Source organism: Podarcis pityusensis, assembly GCF_964106645.2.
Source record: "Podarcis pityusensis genome assembly, chromosome: 8".
Taxonomy (NCBI): Eukaryota; Metazoa; Chordata; class Lepidosauria; order Squamata; family Lacertidae; genus Podarcis; species Podarcis pityusensis.
Genome location: NC_138033.1, coordinates 85,180,970 through 85,208,931, shown reverse-complemented (window position 1 = coordinate 85,208,931; position 27,962 = coordinate 85,180,970). Strand labels below are relative to the sequence as shown.

Genomic DNA, 27,962 nt, shown 5'->3' with positions numbered 1-27,962 from the left:
CAAGAGACTCGTGTAATCATACTATGGGAGAATATTTTTATTTTTTTCATTCAGTGAACTTTCAGAGGGGGGGAAATGGAACACACTTAACATTCTCCCTCACCCCAAGCATACAGAACTTTTCAAACTGCAGGTGCGATTCAGAAAGCTGAGCGTGCATATAAAGTCAAGCATTTAAACTCCAACATGTGGGGCAAGCTGTTTATTTGGGGGTAGGGCTAGACTCCCAGGGGGGTGGCACGGTGATGTCACCCCCCCCAGGGATGACACCTAGGGCAGGCCACACCTGTCGCACCCCCTTCCTCTGCCAGTGGGGCAGGGTCAAGTCCAGCGGAAGCAGAAGCACCAGACCTCACTGCAGACAAACCACTCGTGCTCATTTCACTTATGCCCCATAAGTGGACACAGGGAGGACAAGGAGCAGTCAGCCTTGGGAGAGCAGAATCAACTCGCTTTGGTTAGATGCAAAATGCAGAAGCTATCTCCATTATTTCCATGCCTTGAAGCCTGGGAGGGGTGAGCGCTGTTGCTTGCAGAATCACTCATCCTTGGTAAAAGGGTAGTGCTTGTGGGTCCCCATCCTGCAAGGAAAAGCAACACTCCTTAAATCACTGACAGCCCGGCAGCATCTTCTACCTAAAAGCTTTGCTGTGAGCGCTGGTTGTTCCTCCAGGCAGAAGGCCTTCTTGGTAGTGGCACTGACCCTGTGGAATGCCCTCCTATCAGATGTCAAGAAAATAAACAACTATCTGACTTTTAGAAGACATCCCTGTTTAGGGATGTTTTTAATGTTTGATGTTTTATTGTATTTTTAATATTTTGTTGGAAGCCGCCCGGAGTGGCTGGGGAAACCCAGCCAGATGGACGGGGTATAAATAATTATTATTATGATTCCAAAACAAAAACAAAAAAACCCGCTGGTTGTTCCTACCACATACAGCTGTTTCCAAATATAAACAATGCTTACAAAGCCTCGTGTCTGCGTGGAGATGCTAAAGTTAAGTGTGGCAGCATCTACCCTCTGGAACTCCCTGCCCATTGATATCAGGCAGGCAACTTGGCTGTGTTCTTTTTGGCTCCTGCTAGAAACATTTTTGTTTAGACAAGGCTAACCAGACATGTAGAATGTTGCTGTGCTTTTTAATCTGTTTTTGGTTTATTGCTGGTTTTATCTTATGAATGTTTTAAGGAGTTGTTGCTACTGGTAATTTTTTTGTTTTCTCTCTTTTGTAAACCACTTTGAGGTTTTTGGTGTGTTTTTAACAATCAAGCGAGGTACAAAATTTATGAAATAACAAACAAAGCACCCAACAAAGTTAGTGGTGCCTCCTGTGGTTTTGAGTTGCAGAGCGCTCACCCAAAAAGTTGGCCACCCCTATGTGAGCTCAGAGGTCAAGCCTCTGCTTAGTCTTTCCCAGCTGCATTGCCCTTGGCATTACATGAGGCCACTGAGCACTTGAGTTGCTGGCTCTGTTGAACACAGTGGGTGGGTTTATCGCTAAGGAGCTGTGGCCCATCTTCATTGGCCAATCTGACTGTCAGCCACCTCATGACAATTGTTCTACAGAGGTAAACTGAGCCGGAGAGAGCTCAAGAAAGCCACATTTCCCCCATTTACAGGTCAAACAGAGGCCAATGTGGGTGTTTCATCCACCTAGACAGCACCTTTGCTCTCCATGTTGTGCTGGGAAGCCAGTGTGGTGTAGTGGTTAGAGCGTTGGACTAGGACCTGGGAGACGATGGTTCAAATCCCCACTCGGCCATAAGTGACCACGTGCCAGTCACTGCCTCTCAGCTTAATGTACCTCACAGGGTTGTGGGGATTAAATGGGGATTAAAGATACTTTGAGCATCTTTAAGAAAAAGGTGAGATATAAGGCAATAAAATAATTACATGTCGCACACCCTAAAGTGTCCGATGTTTTCAGCGCACAGACTCACCCTAAGATGTCCCAGGCCACAGCCCGTGCCCCACAGTGCAGCGATTCCAGCTTTTTCATTTCTTCATCCGTCAGTCGGAAATCAAAAACCTATAAAAGAACAGAAGCAATGACTTTTGCTTGGAATTACTTGGCTTGGCTCCGTGCAAGTAGGTGCAGTCTTTGAAAAGGAGGCCTGATATCCAAGACAGAAACTTTAAACCCCCTTACTTTCAAGTTGGTAGCAAAGATATTAATGGATATTTTTTAAAAAACAGCTTTCTCCTGCACCCCAACTACCTTTTGACACCAGTCAGAGGGAGGCAAATTATGTGGGGTTATAAGAGACTTTCACAACCCATGCTCCAAAACTCATTGAAAACTCAAGTGTTTGGCCTTCCATTTGGCTGAGGTTACAAAGGCGAACCACTCCCTTTTGTAAAAAAAAATAATAATTGGCCATTTTAAGTTGATATTGTTTAACTGTGATACTGGTCTTTTGGGGTGATAACCATGTAAGTAATTTCCACTGAGATTAATGGACCCAAATTAGTCATGTCCATTAATTTCCAGTTTGTCTGCTCAGAATACGAGATAGTTGAATTATGGATCATGGCATTTCAAGATCTAGCTTAATGCTGCATTTTTATATTTATTTTCGTGCGAATTTAAAATATGTGGTATACTCTCAGTGCTTAATAGTCCAAAGGAACAAATATTTAAATAATCAAGTACACTTTTTCAAAAGAAGAGCTTTGATATCTATGGGCTTACTCGCCCCCTTAACAGCAAGATCACACAATTCATACTTCAAGTAGCATCCTAAACTTCGGCCCTTTAAGCCTCCAGTCTGCAGCATCTTGAAGCGTTTAAAGGTGTTAGCAGAAAGAGCTTGACGTCTACTTTACCTTTGAATTCTCAATGATGTGAGCAGGTGTCTGGCTTTTTGGAATAGTGGCTATGCCACTCTGAATGTTGAAGCGGATCAGAATCTGTGGAGACAATGGCGATAAGGAGAGACTGGTCATCATTTGGACTCTCCATGTACTTGCTGTGTCCGGGAACTGGCAACATTCATCATCACAAACTTGGACACCTGCCTTTTTCAAGAGCCAGGACCACCAACCCAGTTTGCCTTGAACCAGCTGCCCTCACCCAGGGGACGGTCAGTGCCCCCTCCACTGCCAACACTACAGCCACCACAAAGGCCTTGCAAATATTTTTACTGAGCCTTCACTGTAAGCACTTCATGTGTGTGTTTTTAAACAGAAAAGGGAGGTGGTTAGAAATAAATATTATCGGTAATAATAATATAGCCTGCCAGCATACGTCCGTGGATATTGTTAGTGATGCATGAATAGAAGCAGTCGCTGTCTCTGCAGGTACAATCCCCGGCCTCTCTGGGTACGGCTGAGAGATGTCTCTGCCTGGATACTGCTGGCCAGTGTTGCCAGTACAGTGGTACCTCTGGTTAAGAACTTAATTCGTTCTGAAGGTCTGTTCTTAACCTGAGGTACCACTTTAGCTAATGGGGCCTCCCGCTGCCATCGCATGATTTCTGTTCTCATTCTGAAGCAAAGTTCTTAACCTGAGGTACCATTTCTGGGTTAGCGGAGTCTGTAACCAGAAGCGTCTGTAACCCGAGGTACCACTGTACTGAGCTAGATGGAGCAGTGGTCTGACTCTGTGAAAGGCAGCTTTGCTTATCTTCCTTTGTCAGTTGTAGAAAAAGCTTCCCCCAACTGCTCACCTGGAAGAGATTCTTACTCATGTCCCCGAGATACTGCAAGTAGCAGTTCTGCAGTGCCAGTCAATTCAGCTTCCATGTAAGAATCTACCATCCCCTTCCTATCTTAGTGCTACAGCTTCTGTGCCCTGGTGCATCCTTGTGAAGATTCGGAGCTGTTTTATATACAGGATCAGATGAGATGATGTAGCCCAATATCATCTGCTTTGCCCACAGAGTTCTCCAAGGTCTTTCCCAGTTTTGCCATCAGATCTTTTAACTGAAGTGTCAGGGACTGAACATGGGAGCTTCTTCATGTGTGAAATCTACACACATATAAAAAATGGTCTGAAAATGCTTTTTTTTAAGTGCTTTTAAAAATACATAGAATTTTCTCTAAGGCTCGTCATCGCCATCCAGTGTCACACTGTAAAGGTGAAGGTAAAGGTACCCCTGCCCGTTCGGGCCAGTCTTGACAGACTCTAGGGTTGTGCGCTCATCTCACTCTATAGGCCGGGAGCCAGCGCTGTCCGCGGACACTTCCGGGTCACGTGGCCAGCGTGACAAGCTGCATCTGGCGAGCCAGCGCAGCACACGGAACGCCGTTTACCTTCACGCTATAAAGCGGTACCTATTTATCTACTTGCACTTAGGGGTGCTTTCGAACTGCTAGGTGGGCAGGAGCTGGGACCGAAAGACGGGAGCTCACCCCGCCGCCGCAGGGATTCGAACCGCCAACCATACGATCGGCAGGTCCTAGGCACTGAGGCACTTAAGTGTCACACTGTATATTTCACTTAAAGCACACTTAAAATGTTTTATTTGCAGCTATATATCTGAGTCTATGGTCCCTCCCCAATCCTTAGACCAACAACAAAGGCCGTTCCTTGCTCCTGCACTGACTTCAGAGAGCAAAGGCACAAAGAGAGGTGGTTTAGGAAGGGGCCTTCTAGAGATCCACCAAAGTCAGAGCCTGACCAAGGTCCTGAAGCTGTTTATTAGGAGGCCATTCAGGAAGAGGCATTCTAAAACATTATGGTGTTTTGTTATGTTTTTAAAAATGTTTTACTGGATTTTTTTTTTATTGTTGTTTCTAACTCACGTGAAGCCGTAGAAGTAGCTCAAGAAAAACTGCACATGCAATAAGAACCATGATAAAAAACAGCTATTTTGTTCAATAAACCTTGTGGACTCATGTATTCACGACACTTTTGCTTCCATTATCTCTATCATATGACTCTTTTAAATATAATCAGTCACATGCTGAATGAAGGAGAAACTGTCTGACTGGATGTTAACTCAGCCAACAACAGCTTTCAGCAATTTGAACCATCTCAGATAAGCAGGGCTTTGACTTTGAGGCGATCTCCTTTCCTTGGAAGTTACAGCTTGTCAAGGCAAGGACTGGTTGAAATTGCCTAGTCAGGGCAGTGGTCTTCCACAAAGGGCAACAGCATCCTGATTATGCAATGTCTGCTTGCCTGCCATGCAACTTGGGCCTTCGTCAACAAAGAGACTTGGACTGAACAACTAATGGCAGGAAAATGGTAAGTACTTTAGAGACGCAGACATTTTGAGGGAAAGGGCTCTGCGGCACCCCAGCGAGCTGCCCTCCAATCCATCCCTCTGTGATACTAGGCTGGCTGGCTAGTTAGAGAAACAATCTTTGCAGCGCTTGAGTAGCTGTGTTGCATGATTGGGAATTATTTGACAAGCAAAATTAATACAACACTTTCGAAACTGGTACCGTTGCCTTGCTCTCTGTATTCCCCACCCACCTCTGATCTTGGGTGGTAACTCCTGACACAAGCAGTCAACTTGCAAAAAAGGAGACGTTTTCTGTTTGAACCACAACTATTTGCACACACCTCCACACACACCTGCACACCTGGAACACTTTACCTGAGCTGGGGATTTCCCATGCTTCTTAGCAATCTCCTTCACCACAGGGTCCTCCATGCCATTCTTAGGATCCAGAGGACCTGGAGGGCTAGAGAGGAAAGAGCCTTTCAAACTAAGGCTGTTTTTCTTTTGCATTTTTAATCAATTAGTTTTTTTAATGTCTATGCCTCCCTTCCAAAGGAGCCCGGGGCTATCAGCATGTGGATTAAGCAACCAAAGCTTTAGCTAATTAATCTGGAGGATTATCTTATCTTAATTGATGGGTCTGGTTTTCAATCTACTCTGCTTGTGCTGAATGTGTGTAGCAATAAATTAAAGAGGAAATGAGGTTATTAGAGGTCTAACAGATGGTTGTTTTTGTTTATCAAATTACAAATCATCTACCCTTTCCTTGGTGTCTCAAGAAGAGTAATATGAACACACATTTGAATCTAATCAGCTGATTAATCATCTGCTTTTTAACTCAGTAAATCAAGTCACAACACCTTTGAGGACTTGACTGCTCCAGTGATTCTGGTTTTGTACCTTTTACATGCAAGAGCTGACCAGATTGGGGGACACTTCCTTCACTCCCAACAGCTCAGTGCAAGCGAGGATGTCTTAAAGACGTCTCCACTCCACCTGGTCCTTTATTCTAGGAATGAAGCTCCACTGGAGAACTGTGTCCTGATGTAACTCAGGTTGCCTCCAGACTCTCGCTATTTTTCAGGAGGGATTCAAGCACACCCCCAAACTGTAGGGGTGTGTCTGCACCATTAAAGTGAGTTGAAAGGTTCTGTTGCCCTAGCACAACAATCCACTTTAAAGGGGGGGGGTGTTTGCTGGGGGAGGTTTGCAACATGATGAGGATGGGAGAGTGTGGCGTGACCAAATGACACGCGGAAAGAGGGACTGGGATGGAGGCAGGACGCTTATTGTCATATAAATATCCAACCCAAAGAAAACAGAATGAATGCTCAATAGAGACTGGATATAATCTATTCTCTGCCATAGGCTGTGCAGGGAAATCAGGACGCATGCCAAGTCCACAAGCCACCTGCAGAGGCCCTTCTTCGCAGGCTAGCCATCCCACCCCCAACCCGGTATTGCCTGCCAGAGGAACTACTGAAGATGCGAACAGGGGGCCCTTAAGGTACAAAAGACAGTGTCTTACAAGGGGCGCTTGGGGGATGTCAAGGGGCTGTATCCTGTGAGGGCCATCTTTTTGGCCTTGGTGAAAGCAATCAGCGCGCGCTGGATCTGGTATACGTGCCGCTCCACCTGTGGAGGAAAGAGAGAGCCTAGAGCATTTGTAGGCAAACTAACAGAAGAGGTTGCTGGACCTATCAGGCAAGCTTTTTTGTAAGACAAAGACCTTAGCTGGCCACTTAAGTGTCCTCATTAGCATCCCAAAAGAATGGGCTAGGTTGAAAGAACTACAAGTGATGGTGGGCCTTTCCTCCACCTGCTCACTAGCTGCTAGGTAAGAGAACAGTAGCCAGAGTGTGAGAGACAGAGCTGAGCTGGAAGCAGGCTGGAAGATAGAGAAACAGAGACCAGCTTGCTCTGTGCTGGATCCAAAGCTGTGACTCATGGAGAAGCAAGATCTGTTGGGGTGCTGATGCTGTGAGCTTCTCCATCTTACACTCAGGTTGTACAGATGTGCAAATTACACCATTCATCCTAAAAACACCACAAGGAAACCAAACCCGGGCTACGCACGTGGAACCCCTGGAGTCTCTCACTGCTTGGAGATTGGGGTGGCACATATCAATAAAGCCAGGGGGCAAATGCTGGGAGATCATAACATGAGCTTCTAAGGCCACCAGGTGCATCCTCAAGCAAGTGGGAATTTGAACCCATGGTCAAGGCTGTCTAACATGGCCTCCCTCCTATTGGATGCAATTCTGACACTTCCAAATGGAAGAAGAAGAAGAACGATACCTGGAGAACATCTGGCTTAATCCTTGCGATGGAGAGCAGCCGCTCCAACTGGCACTGGTTGAAGTTGGCCACCCCAATAGACTTCACCAGGCCTTCATCCACCAGCTTCTCCATTGCCTGCAAGAAAAGGGACAAGTCCAAAAGTTTAAGAGCAGCTGGTCCCTGGCTAAGGGTGATGGGAGTCGTAGTCCAAAACATCTGCAGGGCACCAGGTCGGCAAAGGTCACTCTAGAGGCAACAGGAACATGGGAGGGAAGAAGATCCGGTTGTGTTTTCTCTACACACGATGGCTGGTAGACAAAGGTGTGAAGTGGTAGCCCTGTGTGTTTTGAGGTGGCGTGGGCTGTGAAGAAGGGCCCCAACCTGCCCCCGCCATTTCTCTAGGCTAGTCTGTCACTTATCTCCTGCCAGTCTCTGCAAAAATGGTGCTTAGGAGGCCTATGGGAAAGGTGCAGGACCTGACCAACGAACTCAGCGTCTTGCTGGTCAAAGTCACAACCCTCCAAAGATGGGGGCGGGGGAGAGAGACTTTAGAAAGGTGAGCTGCCCTCGCAGCATTGTTCTCTCCCACCACCAGGGATCCAAGCTGGACTTTCTAAAAAGCTGCCTGTGTTTCTTGCTTACTATGAGTCTGTGTGTGAACTAGGCCCTAGGACAGGAACATGACAATGTAAGGCTAGCCATGACTACCTGGAAGTGAGGCCCACTGAATTCAGTGGGGTTTACTCCCAAGTCAGGAGCCCCTTTCCTTGGCAGTATCTCTATCAGCTGGACTCTGATCCAGCAGGCAACTTGTGGCAAGAGGCACAGTGGTTGTCGCTTACCTTCCATGTGTCCACGTAATCGACATCAGTCTGCAGAACCTTCCCATCCTTCTGGGGCAAGGTATCACCCTTGACGTTCTACACAAAGGAGAATGAGAGCATGAGGGAGAGAGAGACTGTGCTAGCCATCAAGGCATGCCCTCCCCCCAGCAGGTGTACCTAAGCTCCCTTGCGCCCTTGGCAAGGAGACGTATCGGTCCCAGTGGCATAGTGTGGGTTGCCAGGGCCCGGGGCAAGGCAAGTATTGTGCCCCCTGTCCCATGAGCACTCCCTGAGTCCACCAGTCCAGTACTGAATAAAGTCAATGAAAGACTCCACCACACAGACTTCTTATCTTCAATGTGCGCAGATTGAACCCCTTGAGACCTTTGCCCCAGCAGCCCCCCCCCACCTCTGCAGCCCCCCTGAGACCAGCAGCACCAGCTGGCAAAGGGGGAGAGCAGCGTGGGGTGGAGCTCCTTGGCACCACCTGCCGATAGGCTGGGACGAAGGGGCAACGGCTCGGCAATCTACCCAAGTGGCAGTGGCAGTGCCCCATGAGCGCTGAGCATGGCAGAGAGCAGGACAGAGGATTGGTCAGCAATGGGTATCTTTCTAAAGCCCGTGTGGAAGGTGCCCTAGCAACCGCCAAAATCCGTTCCTCAATCAGCCCACATGAACTTTGGGAGATGTTCTGTGTGAGGGGGAGAGTGCACTGCTTTTTTATTATTCTTTATTTATTTTTCTTTTGAACTTTTGCACCCCGCCAGTGACTTCCTCCACAGCCATGGGGGGGGGCTGCTCTGCTCCCCCTCTCCCCTCCTCCTCTGTCGGTCTGCTTGCCTGTTCCCCTGCCTTCCCAGGGCACCCCCCTCCCTAATGCTCCCACGTTTCGGCCCACCATCGCCACCCGCACCCCCCACGAGTTATTTAAAAGGACATCCATGTGCTTTTAAATGTGTTTGGGGGGGGCGTTATGGGTTTTCCTTGTTCTTGTCTTTATTATGTATTTTGTGTTTTTATTTTGTGAACCACCCTGAGATCTTTGGATGAAGGGTGGTATATAAATTTAATAGCTCAATAATCAAATAGAATGTGAACTGATTGGAGCACAAATGTATTTAGTCATGCAAAATGCGGTACACAAACAGGCCACCGCCACCAGGAAGGGATGCAGCTGCCACCAGGTGGCGCCTGTTTCCCTCCTGATGAACCCGAGACACAGATTATTCCTCTAGCACAGAGCTTTCCAAGCTTTTCATGTTGGTGTGACACTTTGTAGACATGCATCATTCAGTTTCGCATCATTCGGCGACACGGCAATTCAGTTTTACAAGCAAACCAGAGGTTATACCCCCTTTCAGCCTCAGGAGCAGCACGGGGAGCATTCACATGGCATATTTACACACTGTAGCCGACACACGAATGTGTCGCAACACACAGTTTGGAAAGCTCTGCTCGCGCAAGAGCCATACTGAAATGAACGGGACACGACTGCCGGCCTCTTGCACTGGTCCTGTTCATTTCTGCAAGGCTCGTGCAGAGGAGCCGCCCCATGGATCCCTCTCCATGGGGCAGATCTGCCTGCCTATTGCTTCATTGCTTCAGGTGAGCCCCACCTGTGAATATCCAAACTTCCCACACTGAACCTGCCAGCCGACCAAAGGCAGCCTTTATTCTGCATTGCAAGACTTGGTGCTACTGAAACGTATGAAACGCAAATAGACATAAATGCCTTTGAGCAGATGCAGAGTGCATTTCCCTGACTCCTGTGTAGCCGCAAAGTGTCCCCCGCCCCCGCCAACTTGGCTCAGTCAAGGACTATCGGGTGGGGGCTTCCAGATTAGATAGAGCAGGGCATTTCCAGAAGAGAGACCTTTCTGGGGAAACAGCTGGAAGAATGAGCTGCTCAGGACAGCCAGGCAGACTTCCATTTCACCTTAATGCCCATGGGAGAGTGCATCAGGTACAGATCCAGGTAATCTAGGCGCAGCAGCTTCAGGGTTTCCAGGCAAGCTGGCTTCACATCTTCAGGAGCGTGGTAGCTATTCCACAGCTGCCAAAGGAAGAGCATTCAAGTGAGTCCGAGGAGACATGCATGTTAGAACATTAGAAGTGCATTGTGTCTGGTTCAGGCCAGAGGCCCCTCTGGGACACCAGCCCTCCTTGCTCTTCTTGTTCCTCAGAGCATCACAGGACACAGGCCGTCTCCCCAACCAGAATTTGTGCGTGCATGTCTAAAAGTTTGCATGGATTCAAAACAATTGGAAATTTTATTTACATATTGCTGTAATTTTTTTTTAAAAAAAAAGCTTTTCTTTTCAAAGGCTTAAATACAATGGTGGGATCTTCTCTGGAAAAACATGAGACAAATGAGGAGCGATAAATAAGGTAAACTTCCTTGCCTTTGTATCCACCAAATGATGGGAAACAGAACCATCTGAAGGCAGCCCTGTTTAGGGAAGCTTTTAATGTTTGACGGACTATTGTATTTTAATATTTTGTTGGTAGCTGCCCAGAGTGGCTGGGGAAACCCAGTCAGATGGGCAGGGTATTAATTATTATTATTATTATTATTATTATTATTATTATTATTTTATATAACCAAGATGCAAATTTGGAAATCCAGTCTCTGAAATTTGAACTTGAAGCTCTGAACTAGAAACTTCAGACTTTTGGATTTTGCTTTCAAAGCTTATTTCAGACCCAGCCTCCCCCAGGGACTTGTATTCATAGCCTCTTGGCAGCAGCAGCACAGCAGCTCACCTTACTGACAACAAAAATGTCATCTCTCTTCACTAGCCCTTCCTTCAACACTTTCTCGATAGCTTCCCCGATGGCCCCCTCGTTGTCGTAGAAGTAGGCGCAGTCGATATGCCGGTAGCCGTTTTTTATCGCCACTTCAACGGCCCCCTGGACGGTACCTGGAGGAGACTAACAGGAAGAGAAGACTTTGTTTGACCCTTGGAAATGCAGATATCATGCCCTTAAGACCCACCTTTCACAAACACACATGGAAAGCAGAGGTGATGCCTGGAAGTGAGAGAGGAAGTCAGGGTTTAAGTGCAATATATAATAAATAAAAGCAGAAAAAAATTGATTGGAAATCATTTGGCATCTCAGACTCTCTTTCACTGGAAGTTTTTACACGGTGGTTGGATGGCCATCTGTCAGATTCCTTAGTTGTGATTTCTGCATCGCAGGGGGTTGGACTAGATGGTCGCTGGGTGTCCCACCCAATTTTAGGATTCCATGATGCTATGACTAATCTAGCACAGCACAGCACAGTTGCTGGAAAAGACAGAAAAAGCACTGAGTGGTCCACCAAGTTTAAAGTGGTCTGAGACAAGGAGACTTCAAGAATTAAAAATCAACATGAATATTTAGTGTGATGGATGGGCTGCCTGCTGTCTCCAACTACAAATCCACAGAGTTCCTATGACCACCTGAATGAAGCTCATGGGCAGCTGGTGCTGCCTGGACCGCAGCTTGGAAGCCCTGTGCCAGGTTACAAACACGTGCGTACTGGCCAGAAACCATTAATTCTGAAATAATCTGGTTGAGCTTCCAGGAAATTATGAAACAAACTTAAGCCTTTCCCTCGGTGAGCTGTATAAAGGGAGACACAAAGCAGTCACTTGTTGGCCTAGAACCACACTTGCAGGGTTCTCCAATTCAACCGCTTGCAATGCACAGATCTCAGCTAAAGAATCCTGTTAAAGACTTAAGCAGTCGGGTGCTCTGTGGGCATGATCCGACACCCTGAGCAGCGTAAATGCATGTCTAAACTGGGGAGGGGTAAACGCTGCAGGTAAACAGCCTTTTTGTGGCCAGATTTCGGGGAACCACCCATGGTCTGTGGGGAAAAAAGAATCAGAAGAAGCAAGAGTCAGACCTGGATGAATTAACTGGACACCAAAACACCTGTCCGCCCGTTGAGAGGGGTGTACACAAGGGCTGGGTACTATTTATTTTCCTTGTTAAGCAATAACTGTTGTGACGTGGGGTTTGTGATTTCAGCTCTCCTGATATAACATGCTGGAGACAGTTCTCTAGTAACACTTCTTTATTAAAGCACAAGACTGAAGACTGGGGAGAGGAAAGCTACATTTATAGGGACAGGGAACTAGCAAGAAAGGATACATTTTGGAGGGAACAATATCAGGCAATCACAGTCCTGCCTTTTGGAGGGAACCAATAAGACAGAGGATCCAAATACAGCAGCTTAAATGAACCAATAGTAGCTGTACCCTCTGGAACCAAAAGGCAGTTACTTTACCCTAATGCAAATACAGACAATAATAATACAGATATAAAATCCTTTGACTCAATACACAACACCCCTTCCCCCCTAGTGAGCACAGCAGACGTAATCTCTCAGGTACTGTGGGGGCCTACAACTTCTACTTGATCTCCTGACAACAGGTGTTGCAGGTTCTGAATTGGGTGTTACCTGTGGTAGAGGGGCTGCTCTAGGGGTTTCGTCAGGAACAGATGGAGTCCCCGACATCTCAGGGTCCCCTATCTGTACCTCGTCATCGTGAGGACTAGCAGACCCTGGTTCATTTGTTAAAGCCCCTGGTGATTGCACCTTTGGGCCATTTTCACTCTGGTCTTGCGGCTCTGCGTCGTTAGCCAGGGATGAATTATCTGGCTCCTCCCTGCTGAGCGCCCGGCGCCTCAGCTGATCTATATGTCTCTTCCACACTTGCCCATTTTCCAAGGTCACATAATAGGACACAGGTCCACTAGCCCGGGTGACCACACCAGCCACCCACCGCGAACCTCGTGAATAGTTCCTCACCCAGACCAGATCTTCAGGGGCGAGATACCTTGCTGTGTCAGTCTCAGCCTGGGGGGTTGCTCTTGAATTATGGTTTGGCATTTTATCCGGGTGGACATAATCCAGCACCGTTACCAGTCTCCTACCCAAGAGCAGCTCAGCTGGCGACTTGCCCGTTGCGGTACACGGCGTCGCATGCTGCAAAAATAACATTCGCGCGATGCGAGCTGACCAGTTACCCTCCATTAAGCGCGCAATGGATTCTTTGGCTGTTCTTACCATGCGCTCAGCCTGCCCATTGGAGGATGGGTGAAAGGGCGCGGATGTTACCCCTCTTATGAAGTTATCAGCCAAGAATGCCCTGAATTCTTGGGATACAAAAGCTGCCCCATTATCAGATACAATGGTCTCAGGTAACCCGTGGGTTGCAAACAGCTGCCTCAACACCTTGATGACGGCAGCTGATGCCATGCTAGGGACCATCGCCACTTCTAACCATTTGGAATATGCATCAACGATAACCAAAAAGACCTTTCCTTGGAATGGCCCAGCAAAATCTAAGTGCAGCCGGCTCCAGGGAGATCTGGACTGCTCCCACCAGTGGACTGGTGCTCTGGCCACTTCTGGCCGCACCTCTTGGCATGCCTTGCATGTTCATACGCATTGTTCTATGTTCTGGTCCATTCCAGGCCACCACACATAACATCGGGCTAGCGACTTCATCCTGACCATTCCCGGGTGTCCCATGTGAAGCGTCTCAAGAACCCTGTTTCTCAGTGGTGCTGGAATGATGACCCTATCTCCCCACAGGAGACAACCCTTATGCATGGACAACTCGTGCTGCCTAGTCGCATAAGGCCTGAATTTGTCTTCATGCGGACCACCTGGCCACCCCCTCCCCACCCAAGTGAGCACACGGGAGAGAACAGCATCTTTCCTCGTTTTCTCAGCTATATCAGTAGCCGTTACAGGAGCCCCCGGAAGTGTTTCCAGCATCATTATGTGCTCCGCTGGAGCAGGATCCTCAGTGCTCCCGCCAGGAAGGGGCAATCGACTCAGCGCATCCGCGTGGCACAACCGTTTCCCCGGCACATGGGTCAAGGTGTACTGGAACCCGTTCAGGAATATAGACCAACGTAACATTCTGGGGGAGAGAATTTGTGGCGTTTGTTTGTTCGGGTTGAACAACCCTAACAGTGGCTTGTGGTCCGTTTCAATGTAGAAATGGCGACCGTACACATAATCATGGAACTTTTTGATTCCTGCCACAATTGCAAGCGCCTCTTTGTCAATTTGGGCATAGTTGCGCTCCGTGGGCGACAACGTACGGGAATAGAAAGAGATGGGCTTTTCCGACCCATCCGGTTCCCTATGACTTAGCACCGCCCCCAGGCCGTATTGAGAGGCATCACATGCCAGGACCAGAGGCTTTGACTCGTCATAATGAGCAAGGACACTCCTGCTACTCAGCATTCCTCGCAAGGAGTCAAAAGCCTTCTGCTGCCCCTGCCCCCATCGCCACACATTCTTTTTCTGCAACAGTCTATGTAATGGTTCAGCTACCGAAGCTTTCTGGGGTAAGAACGAGTGATAAAAGTTAATAAGTCCCAGGAATGACTGCAACTCCATCTTGTTCTGTGGTCGTGGCGCCTCGATGATGGCCTTAATCTTAGCATCTGTGGGGTGGATGCCTGATGCATCAATTTTAAACCCCAAGAAATCCACAGTTGGCACCCCAAAACTGCATTTTTCCTTTTTCAGTTGCAACCCCACCTCCTTGAACTTGAGCAACACTGCACGAACACGCGCAACCAGTTCCTGTGGGTCTTTTCCAGCAATCAAAACGTCATCAAAAAATGGCAAGACCCCCGGCAGACCTCTTAACAGGTGTTCCATGAGCCCTTGAAAAATCCCTGGGGCCACACAACTCCAAATTGTAATCTGTTAACTCTGAACGCCCCTTTATGTGTGACAATAGTCTGTGCTTCCGCTGATTGTGGGGTTACTGGCAGCTGTTGGTAAGCTTGTGCCAGGTCAATTTTGGCGAACACCTTGCCCCCAGCCAGTTTAGCCAACAGATGTGATACGACTGGAATGGGGTATGAGTTTCCCCTGAGTGCCTTATTGATAGTACATTTGTAATCTGCACAGATCCTGACTTCCCCATTTGCTTTAAGGGGCGTGACGATTGGAGTCTCCCACTTAGCAGAGTCCACGGGTGAGAGAACTCCCTGCTTGACCAATTTTTCCAGCTCTGCTTCGATCTTGGGTTGCAGTGCAAATGGCACTCGCCTTGGTTTGAGTCGGATTGGGGCCACCCCAGGGTCCAACTCGAAGTCAACTGGGGGCCCTTTATAACAACCCAGTTTTCCATTAAAGAGACCAGCAAATTCTTTGCATAATGCCTCGCTCATCTCAGGGCAGGTTTGGATTGAATTAAGCCCTGATATACTCAGTCCCAGGGCGGGGAACCAGTCAGTGCCCAGGAGACTGGGGCGACTGCCCTTCGCAATCACCAGTTGGAGTACAGCCTGTTTGTCCCGGAACTGTACTCTCACGGCACACATTCCCATAACATGGATGCGGCCCGCTGAGTATGACTGCAAGGTTGCCGGGAAGGGTTCCAGAGGGGGCAACTTACCCCTGGGGAAGAATGTCCTCGCGGTCTGGTCCGACACGATAGTAAATCCAGATCCGGAGTCCACCTCCATGTCGCACTGCTGACCCTCAATCTTCACCTTGACGTGTGCCTTGCCTTGTGCTGGGAACTGCATGACCCTCCCGTTGATCTCCGTAACGTAGTGGCAGTCCTTTAGAAAATGGGTTGCTGCGGGCGGTCTGCGATGCTCCGGTCTAGGTGCTCCTGTCGCTCCCAACGCCGCCGATCTACAGACCCTGGCGATGTGACCTGTCTTCCCGCACGTCCAGCACATAGCATCCCGGAAACGACAACTCTTCCGCTCATAGTTTCCGCCACAACCTGGGCACCTGCCTCGGTGATCTTTGTGCACTGTGCAGGCCTGACTCACTGACTCGACCCCACGGACTGGGCTCTGGCTCGGAGTAGCCTCTAGCTCGTCCATGGCATGCGCAACTTCTATCTGTGGCTTAGGGGCCTTGCGACTGGCATCAAGCTCCTCTCTTTCATAATTCTCCGTGGCGGTGGCCTCCTTCAAGGCTGAAGCAAGGGTAACCTCTTCTTTAGCCACGATGCGTCTTCTGGCCTTCTTGCTGCTCAGACCACCGATAAACCGATCCAGGAGAGTCTCTTCCAGATTTTGGAAGTCGCAGTGCTGAGCGAGCTTCCGCAGTTCAGCCAGAAATGCAGATACAGACTCCCCAGCATGCTGCTGCCTCTTATGAAACTCCATCCGCTGAGCCATCTTGGTCTCAGTAGGTGCCAAGTGGCTTGTTAGGCAGGCAAGAATATCTTTGAGAGATGTCTCACTTAGCTTCGCTGGAGCAAGCAATGCCTTGGCCAGCTTGAAGGTCTCAGGCCCACAGTAGCTCAGGAATGTGGCCCTTCTTTTGCTGGCATCGGTGATCCCTTGAGCCTCTGCGAAGAACTCAAAGCGTTCGACGTAGTCTTCCCACGTGTCGGGCTCTGATGGCTGGAAGGGCTCCAATACCCTTGGACTCTCCATTGTCCTGTGGCAGGGTCGTCTTCTCAGCTGGCCAGTGAGTCTTGTTCTTAGCTGCAATCCGGACTCTGAGGCAGGGCTGCGTTTAACCGCTCCTCAGCATTCCGGATCCCATCTTCGTCGCCAGTTGTTGTGACGTGGGGTTTGTGATTTCAGCTCTCCTGATATAACATGCTGGAGACAGTTCTCTAGTAACACTTCTTTATTAAAGCACAAGACTGAAGACTGGGGAGAGGAAAGCTACATTTATAGGGACAGGGAACTAGCAAGAAAGGATACATTTTGGAGGGAACAATATCAGGCAATCACAGTCCTGCCTTTTGGAGGGAACCAATAAGACAGAGGATCCAAATACAGCAGCTTAAATGAACCAATAGTAGCTGTACCCTCTGGAACCAAAAGGCAGTTACTTTACCCTAATGCAAACACAGACAATAATAATACAGATATAAAATCCTTTGACTCAATACACAACACAGGAAATTATGAAACAAACTTAAGCCTTTCCCTCGGTGAGTTGTATAAAGGGAGACACAAAGCAGTCACTTGTTGGCCTAGAACCACACTTGCAGGGTTCTCCAATTCAACCGCTTGCAATGCACAGATCTCAGCTAAAGAATCCTGTTAAAGACTTAAGCAGTCGGGTGCTCTGTGGGCATGATCCGACACCCTGAGCAGCGTAAATGCATGTCTAAACTGGGGAGGGGTAAACGCTGCAGGTAAACAGCCTTTTTGTGGCCAGATTTCGGGGAACCACCCATGGTCTGTAGGGAAAAAAGAACCAGAAGAAGCAAGAGTCAGACCTGGATGAATTAACTGGACACCAAAACACCTGTCCGCCCGTTGAGAGGGGTGTACACAAGGGCTGGGTACTATTTATTTTCCTTGTTAAGCAATAACTTGATAGCACAATCCATTATCTTGAACTGGCCCTTTTCCATTTCACGCCAACAAGGGTTGGATGAGAATTTGAGCTCTGCCTATTTGAACAGAGAAGAAAGGCTTTATTTGCCTTGTGGCCGAGTCCCTCAGGCAACCCCAGCTCTCTGGCAAGGCGAGGGACAGGAAGGTGCTCTGAAGAAACACCAACAACCCCCGGCCCCAGCCAGGCTCCCTTGCTTTGCACCTTTTCTGGTCTTATCAGCCAGGCTCAGTTGTCCTGCCTCACAAGAAAGAAAGAGGCAAGAGTTCAAATGAAAGCCAGTGTGGTGTAGTGGTTAGAGCATCAGACTAGGCCTTGGGTGGCCAGGGTTCGAATCCCCACTCCGCCACGAAGCTCCCTGGGTATCCTTGGAGGCCGGTCACTGCCTCACAGTCTAACCTACTTCACAGGGCTGTTGTGAAGAAGGGGAGAACCAGGTCGATCACCTTGAGCTCCTTGGAGGAAACAGTGGTATATAAATGCAATAAATAAAATAAAAATAATACAACCCCAAGCCATTATTAGGCCAATAGGCTTAATTAGGCCAACCAAAACAACACAAAATAGTGTATGAAAGCTTTTGAGAACTCCAGAAAGAAGAGGTATGACAGCCATCTTCAAATATATAAAGGGCTGTTACATGGAAGAAACTTGTTTTCTCCTGGCTCTGGAGAAATGGTTTCAAGTGACAAGTGTACAATAGTGGTTACTTGATGTGACATTGTAATGGGGGACCCCACCAAAAGTTTGGAGAAAGTGCTGTAGGCGTCAGTCACAAAATGGCTGCCCTGGAGGTGTGGCACAGCACAAAATGGCTGCCACATGTAAAAGAGCAGAAAAGAGAGACAGGAGGACCACATCTTTGTGTGAGCATGCTCTCCCCAGCGCAGTCGTCTTCTTCAATGGGTTGGAAGCAGCCTACATCAGCTGCCACACTTGTGGGAAGGTGGGCACCCAGTGCCAATCCTGGCAACCAGTGAAAGGAAGGCATAGCTAAGGGAGCATGTTGTTGGATTGGCTGAGGCTGTGCAAACAGGATCTGAGCAGGAAGAATAAATGACCTCTTGTGCATTGTGAGTTTTGAGGAGATATATACTAAGACGCATGCAACATGCTGTCCATGGGCACTGTGTCGATGACGCCTGTTGCAATGACCTCTGCCCAAAGCAATTGTTGTTCAATAAGCAATGAACATAATTGAGACAAGATGGCCCTTTGGCTCCCTCCCAACTCTACAATTTGATGTTTCTATATCCTCCTCAAAGACTTTGTGCAAACAAATGAGGACGAAAGCTCAAGAAACAGGTCATCTGGATGTGATCTGAGAGAGCTGGCTTCTGCCAAAGATTCTCTCGTAGAGGTAGAGGACATTCCTTCCATGCCTCCCTCTCAGAACTCCCTGCTCCCTGGGGGAGAGGAAGGGTTAGGCCGGTGTAAGTCACTTGTGCAGATGTGCCCTCAGGTGGCTTTCTCTCAAGAAGTTTCACAGCTGGCTCAACGCTCCACTTAGCTTGCAGGGTGTGGATGGGATTAAGCTGGCAGAACAGTCGTCACATGCCTCTGCCTGTGGCTGTGATCTTGGCATGATAACGCCCAACGGAGATGGCTGCCAGCTTTGCAGAACAAGGAAGCATTGAGCGAGAGGTTGGGCAGGCTGGATCTGTGTTGGAGGCACAGATGCTGCCCATTCAAGGCAGCCTCAGGGCTGGCAACGTGGCCAGGGGCCTTGCGTGACACGGCAGAGGCCGCCTCCTGTAAACAGCCAGTCTGGGAGGCTGGCCTTCATCTGCATTTCAACTTTTGTCCGAACATTAGTCTGGGTGGAAATTGAAATAACGGGGAACCTGCGCCAGGAATTTGGGGTGCAGATTTAAGCCAAATGGTTTGAGCAAGAAAGGGGCCTTCACCCTGGAGGCACAGCTGAAGAAGCAACTTGCAAGAACTAGCCGTGGCAGATACCTCCTCCTTCCCAGCCCACCTCATTCTGACTGCGAGGGTTCTCCACCCTAGAGAGAGACAATCAACTCATGACTTGTGCAGGGGTTAGGTTCGGAGATTGTGTGTAAAGCTGAAATTGAGTGTAGCTAGAACAACCCCAGAACCACCCCTGTGTGACCAACCCTACTTTTGTGTAGCCAGTGCACCAAACAGGCCTTGTCCCACCCAGCCCAGAGCAAAGCAGCAAGTTTTTAAGCTCTTCGCCTTGCTTCCCAGGCTCTGGGAAGCTCTCAGAGCACAGTAAGCAAGCCTGAGAGATGAAAAGCTCTCACTGCGGCAGGAAAGCCCACAGTGGAAAGAGATTTTAATCTCTCTGACCTGCCAAGTTTGTGAAGCTGCAATTGTGCAAGTCAAATGCAAGCAAGTTGCAAGCAAGGACTCTACATCATTTACAAAGTGCTGTGCATTAGAATTGCCCCACCCCACAACCCTGTGAGGGAGACTGCAACTGACTGGGTTGATTAACTTGATTTAACAATCTTATTGTCATCCTTTTAAAATTTGTGAGCTGCCCTGAAAATGCTTGATAAATTTATATTTATCAGATGAACAAAAGAAGAAGAAGAAGATGTGAAATAAGCAATGAGAGAAAGAGAGAGAGGAGAGAGAATCTTGTCCTATTCTTACCAGAAGCCACACCATGTGTCATAAGTGTTTGCACCTCTGGGATACTTCAAGGAATTACATAGTGCACGGGTGTCAAACACAAGGCCCGCGGGCCGAATCCGGCCCGCCAGACCTCGTCATGTGGCCCGTGTAGCCGCCGCCGGCCGCCAGCCTTCACCTTTTATTCTTGCTTTTTTTTTTTTGACACAAGAAAGCCGCCTCTTCAGCGCATGCGCGGCAGCCTACAAGCCAGAGAACGTCTGCCCTCTAGCGGCGCCGGCCGTTCTACACAGGAAACCTCCACTTGTTTTTATATTGAGAGCATGCCATCCTACAGATACAACCGGCCCTTTGAGGGTGACCAAACTGCTGATGCGGCCCCCGATGAATTTGAGTTTAACACCTCTGACATAGTGCATTGCTTATCAGGCTTCCTCAACCTCGGCCCTCCAGATGTTTTGAGACTACAGTTCCCATCATCCCTGACCACTGGTCCTGCTAGCTAGGGATCATAGGAGTTGTAGGCCAAAAACATCTGGAGGGCCAAGTTTGAGGAAGCCTGGCTTAGATTGTGTCTGGCACTCTGACAGATATGGCTCCCTTTCTGTTGAGATGGTGCAACCAACCGTTTCCTATTCTGCGGTGGGCGGGCAGTTGAAGTCCTCTCATGAGGAAGCCACTGGAAGCAGAACAAGGTTTCCCAGTTTGCAGAATCCAGCCTTGTATGACTGCAGCTGGCTTCACCTGCTGCACACATATAAGAGCATCAGAAGAGCCTGCTGGATCAGGCCCATCAAGTCCAGCATCCTGTTCTCACAGTGGCCAGCCAGATGCCGGCGGGAAACCAGCAAGCAGGAATGGAGCACACAAGGCCTCTCCTCTCCTGTGGTTTCCAGCAACTAGTCTTCAAAAGCATTGCTGCCTCTGACCATGAAGGCAGAGGCTAGCCATCCTGGCAAGCAGCCACTGATAGCCCTTTCCATCATGACTTTGTCCAATCCTCTTTTAAAGCCATCCAAGATGGTGGTCAACCCTGCCTCCTGTGGGAGCCAGTGCCATAATTTAACTCTGTACTGCGTGAAGAAGTTTCCGCCCTCTCTGCATCTCAGCTAGATTAAATTGGTTATACAGCAGGGGACGGTAGAGGAGGGAACTGAAGCTTCCAAGCCTTCCATCTGGGCTTAATTTTGGGCTTGGCCTCAGGAAATACAACTCGAAACCTGCGTCAGTCAAGCGAATGGCATCTTAATTCTGAATTGTGGAACGGAGCCAGTGGAAGCCCTTTGTGTGGGAGGACAAGAACAAATACACAATTTTCTCGCAAAATGCATAACATTAAGGCAGGCCCCGTGGCCGCAAAGAAAAAAGTTTTGCTGCCCATAATAAGTTCTTCAAAAGTCCAAATGGACCGTTTGGGAATTTCCAGTGTTTGTAAAATGAATTCAAGAGCCCTGTAGATTAGAACTTTCACGGGGTTTAAAAAGAAAGGACTTATCTGCCTTTCTGTAAGAACTGGCACTTTGGAAAATTTAGACAACCTGATCCTATGCATGTTGCTCAGAAGTCAGTCCCACCAATTTAAATGATACTCAACTCCAACATGTGTATTTAAATCATAGAATTGTAGCGTTGGAAGGGAACCCAATGGACATCTAGTCCAACCCATTGCAATGAAGGAATACACAGCTTTAAAATCCCTGACGGAGGGCCATCCAGTCTCTATTTAAAAACCTCCAATGAAAGTCCACCACCTTCCTAAAATTTAGTAAGAATCTCCATTCTTGTACTTTGAAGCCATTGGTTTGGGTCCTCCCCCCTCTGGAGCAGCAGAAACCAAGTTTCCTCCATCTTCCATCTGACAGCCTTTTAGATGTTTGGAAATGACCATGATAGCACCTCTCAGTCTTTCCTTCTCCAGGCTAGACATACCTAAACATACACCTGTTTTGCATTTCCCACACCTATTGTGTTAATACTCATTGACTAGAATGTAAAATGTGATTTTGCAAGAGGCCCTTTGCCACCTTCCACCCTGCATTAAGAACATTCACTTCATTATGCAGAGAGCGCACAAGAGACTCATTGATACTTTGAGCATCGTGGGTAAAAATATTTGTAAAAGGTTTTTAAAAAACACCCTATAATATATTGCTACTATTTAATTAGATGTACAAACATAAGAAAAAGAGCCACCAATATAACCACAATCGGATTCTAAATATGTATCCTTAATGTACATAAGAAACCACTTTAGAACATACTTCTAAAAAACAAATTAATGCCACAAATATGTATAGATTTACTGTGAAATAGATATTGTTTATTGCCTTTTGGAACATCTTTTTTTGCAAACTCTGTACATCTGGCTTTTTCCTCTCCATTGTAAATTTTGTATAATTCATTCTTCTTTTACATATATTTTTTTAATAAGGTGCTTAAACAGATTAGAATTTACCAGCTCTGTAACTTTGCAGTAGCTTAAAGTTAAAAGCATTGAATAAACCACTGTTCTCTGAATGTCACCCAAAGCCAAGAAACCATTCACTAACTCTACCCATTGTTTGTGTGCGTTTGTGTACTGGGAATGTGTATGGCTGTGTGAATGTGGCCACAACCACTTTTGGATCTGACCCTGTCTATCCCTATTCCATTCAGGTAATCTGACCCTCTGCCTCAAAATGGTCCCCCTCCCCCCCTCCCCATAATCCTTTTACATATTTATTTCATTTAAGTTCATTTCTATGCTGCCTATCTTCATTATGGAACTGATGGCGTTGAGTCGACTGTAGTCCACAAACCGTAGTTCAACTCACATCACGCCCAGTCCCTGTTACCCTAAGCCTGCCCACCAAAAACTGTCCCAAAGCTGCTGCCATTCTCTGATGTCTTTGTTAAGAAGACCCTCTTTCTCTCTTTTTCGGATGTCCCAGCGAGCCAATTTGCCAAGCAGGCAAGACGTCTGCTTTGCGTTATGCTGTTCTCAAAGTCAGAACATAAGTGGGTTTGTTTTTTTGTCCTGAAAGAAGTCCTGCCCGGAGCCAGGTTTACGCCGACTGGAAGAAATTTTGTGTTTGTGTAAACAAAGGAAATTGGTATTCTGGCAAGGAGGGGAGAGGAGTGGCTGGCGTGAATTCTGCTGAGCTGGGGGGGCAAGGAGCCCATTTACTGAAGAACCCAGACTAAAACATCCCTCTTCCGCCAGAGTTTCTTCTTGAATTAAGAATGGCCTATTTATCACAGGATGACCAAGCGAGGAATGGTGGTCTTTATTTTATGTTGTGTCCTATAGATTTCATAAGGTTGTTCTTGCTGACTTTATATAGTTTAATGATGCAGCCTGCCCTGAAATTATTTTTATGGTGTACAGTGGTACCTCGGGTTACAGATGCTTCAGGTTACAGACTCCGCTAACCCAGAAATAGTACCTCAGGTTAAGAACTTTGCTTCAGGATGAGAACAGAAATCGCGCGGCGGCAGCGGGAGGCCCCATTAGCTAAAGTGGTGCTTCAGGTTAAGAACAGTTTCAGGTTAAGAACGGACCTGCAGAACGAATTAAGTTCTTAACCCGAGGTACCACTGTATATCAGACACCTTCCACTATAAAAACTAGCAGCCTGAGCCTGAAAGAGATGCCTGCCTTGTGCCACAAAGCACCTTAAAGGTAAAGGGACCATTAGGTCCAGTCGTGGCTGACTCTGGGGTTGCGGCGCTCATCTCGCTTTATTGGCCGAGGGAGCCGGCGTACAGCTTCCGGGTCATGTGGCCAGCATGACTAAGCTGCTTCTGGCGAACCAGAGCAGCGCACGGAAACGCCATTTACCTTCCCGCCAGAGCGGTACCTATTTATCTACTTGCACTTTGACGTGCTTTCAAACTGCTACGTTGGCAGGAGCAGGGACCGAGCAACGGGAGCTCACCCCGTCACGGGGATTCGAACCACTGATCGGCAAGTCCTAGGCTCTGCGGTTTAGCCCACAGCGCCACCTGCGTCCCACAAAGCACCTTAGGTCAGGCTAATTCAACTTCATTGAGCAATTTCATGGCAAATAAGAGGACCAGTGTCTGCCAGCCATGGTGGGCATGTGCTATCTTCAGTATTGGAGGTGGGATGCCTGCTCCCCCTTCTACCCCACAGGGGTAGAAAAGCCTGGGAGAGAACCTGCCTTTTGTTCCCACAGTGGTGTCCAATCTTTTTTCAAAGAGGGCCACATTTGATGAAGTGAAGAGCCATGAGGTCCAACCAAAGTTGTTGACCTTTTTTTTTTTTTTGAGGATTGAAGTTGAGATTTTTGTAGGATTTTACCCCAGGAAATAAACTGCCACAGGGGCCAGATTAAACGACTGGTGGGCCAGATTAGGCCCCTGAAACCGACTTTGGATATGCCTGATGGAGGATTTAAAGCGTAAAGAAAAGTTATGGAGACAATGTGGCCTACCCCACAGGGTTGTTGGAGTCTTGGAACAGCTTTGGTCACGATATAAGTGCCATCTAACTGCATTCTGAGCGGCTTGCCTAAGCTGACCCTTGGGATTCTTTCCAACTTTACAATTATATAAATCATGGTAATATTTGTTGGGGTCACGGCCAGCTGACAGGGGTGTTGATGTGCCTCCTCTGCAATGCTGTGCTTGGCTGTTCCTTCCCCCAAAGGACGGGAGACAGGGAGGGTGGTTGTTCCCGAGCTCAGCTGGGGCTTGGTCGCCTGGGGCGAAGAAGGGGCCTTTCTGTCGGACAAGGAAGGTGGCCAGCCGCTGGTTCCTCTCCTCGCCTTCCCCTGCCTTGCCCCAAGGCGCTTCCTGGCTGACCAGGATGGGATAAGATTTCCAGAGTGAAAAGTTTCTGATTTCCTCTCTCCGTCCAGCCAACGGACTCCTCCCACCTGCAAAGGTCTGGCTCTTCTGGATGGGAGAGCTGCTGAGGGGCAAGATGGGGCTGGCAAAAGTTGCCAATTTGCCCTGAATGCAGCAGGCCTGGGAGGGGCCTGTTTCCCCCTCTAGAACAGTTTTTCCCAACTGGGCACCCCCCACCCAGATCATAGCTGTCAACCTTCCCTTTTTTTATGGGAAATTCCCTTATTCCAGCACCGTTTCCTGCTGCTTCCCGCTGCTATCCCGGATTGTTAGATATCCCGTAGACTGTCCCTGGGACAGGAGAGGCTGCTGATCCCTTATTTTCAAATCTGAAAGTTGACAGCTATGACCCAGAAGTCCTGTACTGTTTTTAACATCTGCATTTTAATAACAGGTAGGTAGCTGTGTTGGTCTGCCGTAGTCGAAACAAGCAAATCCCTCCAGTAGCACCTTAGAGACCAACTAAGTTTGTTATTGCTATGAGCATGCACAAGAAAGCTCATACCAATAACAAACTTAGTTGGTCTCTAAGGTGCTACTGGAAGGATTTTATTTTATTTTATTTTATTTTGCATTTTAATAGTTCGTTTTAGAGCTTGGTTAGTTTTCAATTATTGTCTTCTATAACTTTCAAGCTTTTTGTCTTTTATCTGTGTCATTTTAATTTGGGCAAATCACTTTGGGTCCCAGCCCGGGGAAAAGGATATGGATAATTATAACGGTGGTTACAATTGCAGCCCCAGCTTCCAACAGACCCATCTGGCAGGGCCAGGATGGCTAGCAATGGAGGGGTGTTTTAGTCCCCCAAACAGGCAGAGGGCATCTGATTGAGGAACGGGGGCTCTTACAACCCAGAGTGAAAACAGGGGCATGCTCGTAAGCCAACTCCCAAAGCGCATTTGTTTTGCTTTGCAATGCCCCCCCCCCTGCACTGTTATCATTAAAAACCACAAAGCATTTTGTTCTTTAGGTTAAAGGACCACTAAGAAAGTTCTTTGTCACCTGTTATCAAAAGCTCAAAATGAGTGTCAATAGCATGGGAACTGCTAAGCTGTGCTCACTAGCAAAATCATGCTTTGGGCATTAGAGATAGGATTCCCAGCTGCCACTGACCCCCACTTTGGAGATTGGGGGTGGATGGGATTAAACTTCAGACCATTGGTTCCCAAACTTTTTTGGGCCACTGGATCCTTCGTTCCGTAAACTCATCTCCCGTGCCCCCCACCCTGCCCTATAAACATGCATGAAGGCAGCAAACCTCCTTTCTCCTTTCCTCCCAGCAAGTATTCAAAGGTAGACGGTCCCTGAACATAGAAGCTCCACCATCCTTCATGAATTTGGGGAAAGGGGGGGCGGGTTTCTTACCCAAAGCTGTCTAAGCTAGTGGCATCTATTGAATCTTGTAGTAGAGTTTAGAAAGGAGTAAAAGCTCTGTCTTCCTACAATAAACCATCCTGATTTTTTCTTAGTCAACTTATTTGCTAAACTTAGAAGTCTCTCTCCTCCCTCCAAAGTTCAGAACAGGGATGGCTAACATCTGGCCTGCAAGATTATAAAAATCATTTAAATATATATATATACCACTTGACTACAGTAAAGCTTCCAAGTAGTTTACAAGAAATATTAAAATTATTAACAGAAAACAGTTTCCCTCGCAGCTAGCTCATCCCTTCACAACCCACAAAAGATCTCAGCTCTAGGTAAGAACTTGAGAGTCAGCGTGGTGTAATGGTTAGCGTGTTGGACTAGAACCTGCGAGAGACCTGGGTTCGAATTCCCACTCGGTCATGAAGCTCACTGGGTGACCTTGGGGGGCAGTGACTACCTCTCAGCCTAACCTACCTTGCAGGGTTGCCGTGGGGGTTAAATGAGGAGAGGGGGAACCACGCTCTGCCACCTTGAGCTCCGCAGATAAAGGGGGGGGGGTATAAATGCAGTAAATAAAATAATAAGTAAGAAGATGGTGGCTGCTGGACCAGACCAATGGCCCACCTAGTCCAGCATCCTATTCTCCCAGATGCCTCTAGGAAACCCACAAGTGGGGAATGAGCACAAGAGCCCTCTTTCCATTCCTAATCCCCCCCCCAAGCATTTGCACTGGCTCCCCATCTACTGCCAAGCCAAGTTCAAGGTCCTTGTATTAATCTACAAAGCCCCATACAACTTAGGTCCAGAGTACCTCAGGAACCTCCTGAACCCTCAAATCCCAGCTCGATCACTGAGATCATCTGCAGGAACATCACTGGCCATTCCTCAAGTTGGTGAGGTCCACTTGACAACAGCAAGGAGCTGAGCCTTTAGTCTCATTGGCCTGGTGCTGTGGAACTCTCTGCCACAAGAGATTCAGCAGGTTCCTTCTGTGCCAACTTTTAAGTGCCTGCTGAAAACATTACTTTCCCGCCAGGCCTATGCAAGGCAATTAAGAATCCATATTTCCAAAACAGTTCACCGATTTCTGATTTAAACTTTTTAAAATGCGGTTTTGATTGTGTGGTTTAACATTCAATTGTTGTAAATGGCTCCGATACCTTTTCTGGATAGTGGTATGTAAATGCCTTTGTAAATAAAACAAACTGCCACTGACTGAGGAAAATTGCATTTCTCTCAAGTGAGTCCCATAGCCATCCCTAAATTTGGAGAAAGTTTTGAGGTCTGGCTCTCAGCTTCCCACCCAGTTTCCTGACAGCAAGAGAGGAACAACAATTTAGATGAGCAAAGCATCCTTTTTTGCTTACCAGCCAGGTGCCCAGGCCCAGCTGCGGCATCTTCTTGCCAGAAGGCAGAGTCAGGAATGTAGTGGAAGCCATTGCGACTCTTCGGAGTTTCTCTCAGCTGTTGCCTTTCACCATTCCAGGCGCTGGGTTTTTATGCACGAGATCCAGGAAACT

The 27,962-nt window shown here is 47.9% G+C and overlaps 1 protein-coding gene and 2 long non-coding RNA genes across 3 annotated transcripts; 1 reads left to right on the top strand and 2 right to left on the bottom strand.

Moving 5' to 3' along the window:
* Window positions 1-19: 19 nt before the first annotated feature.
* On the bottom strand, window positions 20-27,962 carry LOC308483512 (aldo-keto reductase 1B-like). Its single transcript, XM_081017541.1, has 10 exons — window positions 27,810-27,962; window positions 11,040-11,207; window positions 10,213-10,329; window positions 8,295-8,372; window positions 7,471-7,587; window positions 6,701-6,807; window positions 5,548-5,635; window positions 2,828-2,911; window positions 1,942-2,030; window positions 20-581 (listed from the first exon to the last, which is right to left on the bottom strand). Exons 1-10 carry the CDS (start codon window positions 27,879-27,881, stop codon window positions 539-541), a joined length of 963 nt encoding a protein of 320 aa, XP_080873667.1. The 5' UTR covers window positions 27,882-27,962; the 3' UTR covers window positions 20-538.
* On the top strand, window positions 2,920-11,108 carry LOC308483586. Its single transcript, XR_013989706.1, has 4 exons — window positions 2,920-5,192; window positions 6,541-6,679; window positions 10,601-10,664; window positions 10,968-11,108. It is a non-coding gene; the product is annotated as an uncharacterized lncRNA (long non-coding RNA).
* LOC308483610 lies at window positions 12,322-13,376 on the bottom strand. Its single transcript, XR_013989731.1, has 2 exons — window positions 13,059-13,376; window positions 12,322-12,804 (listed from the first exon to the last, which is right to left on the bottom strand). It is a non-coding gene; the product is annotated as an uncharacterized lncRNA (long non-coding RNA).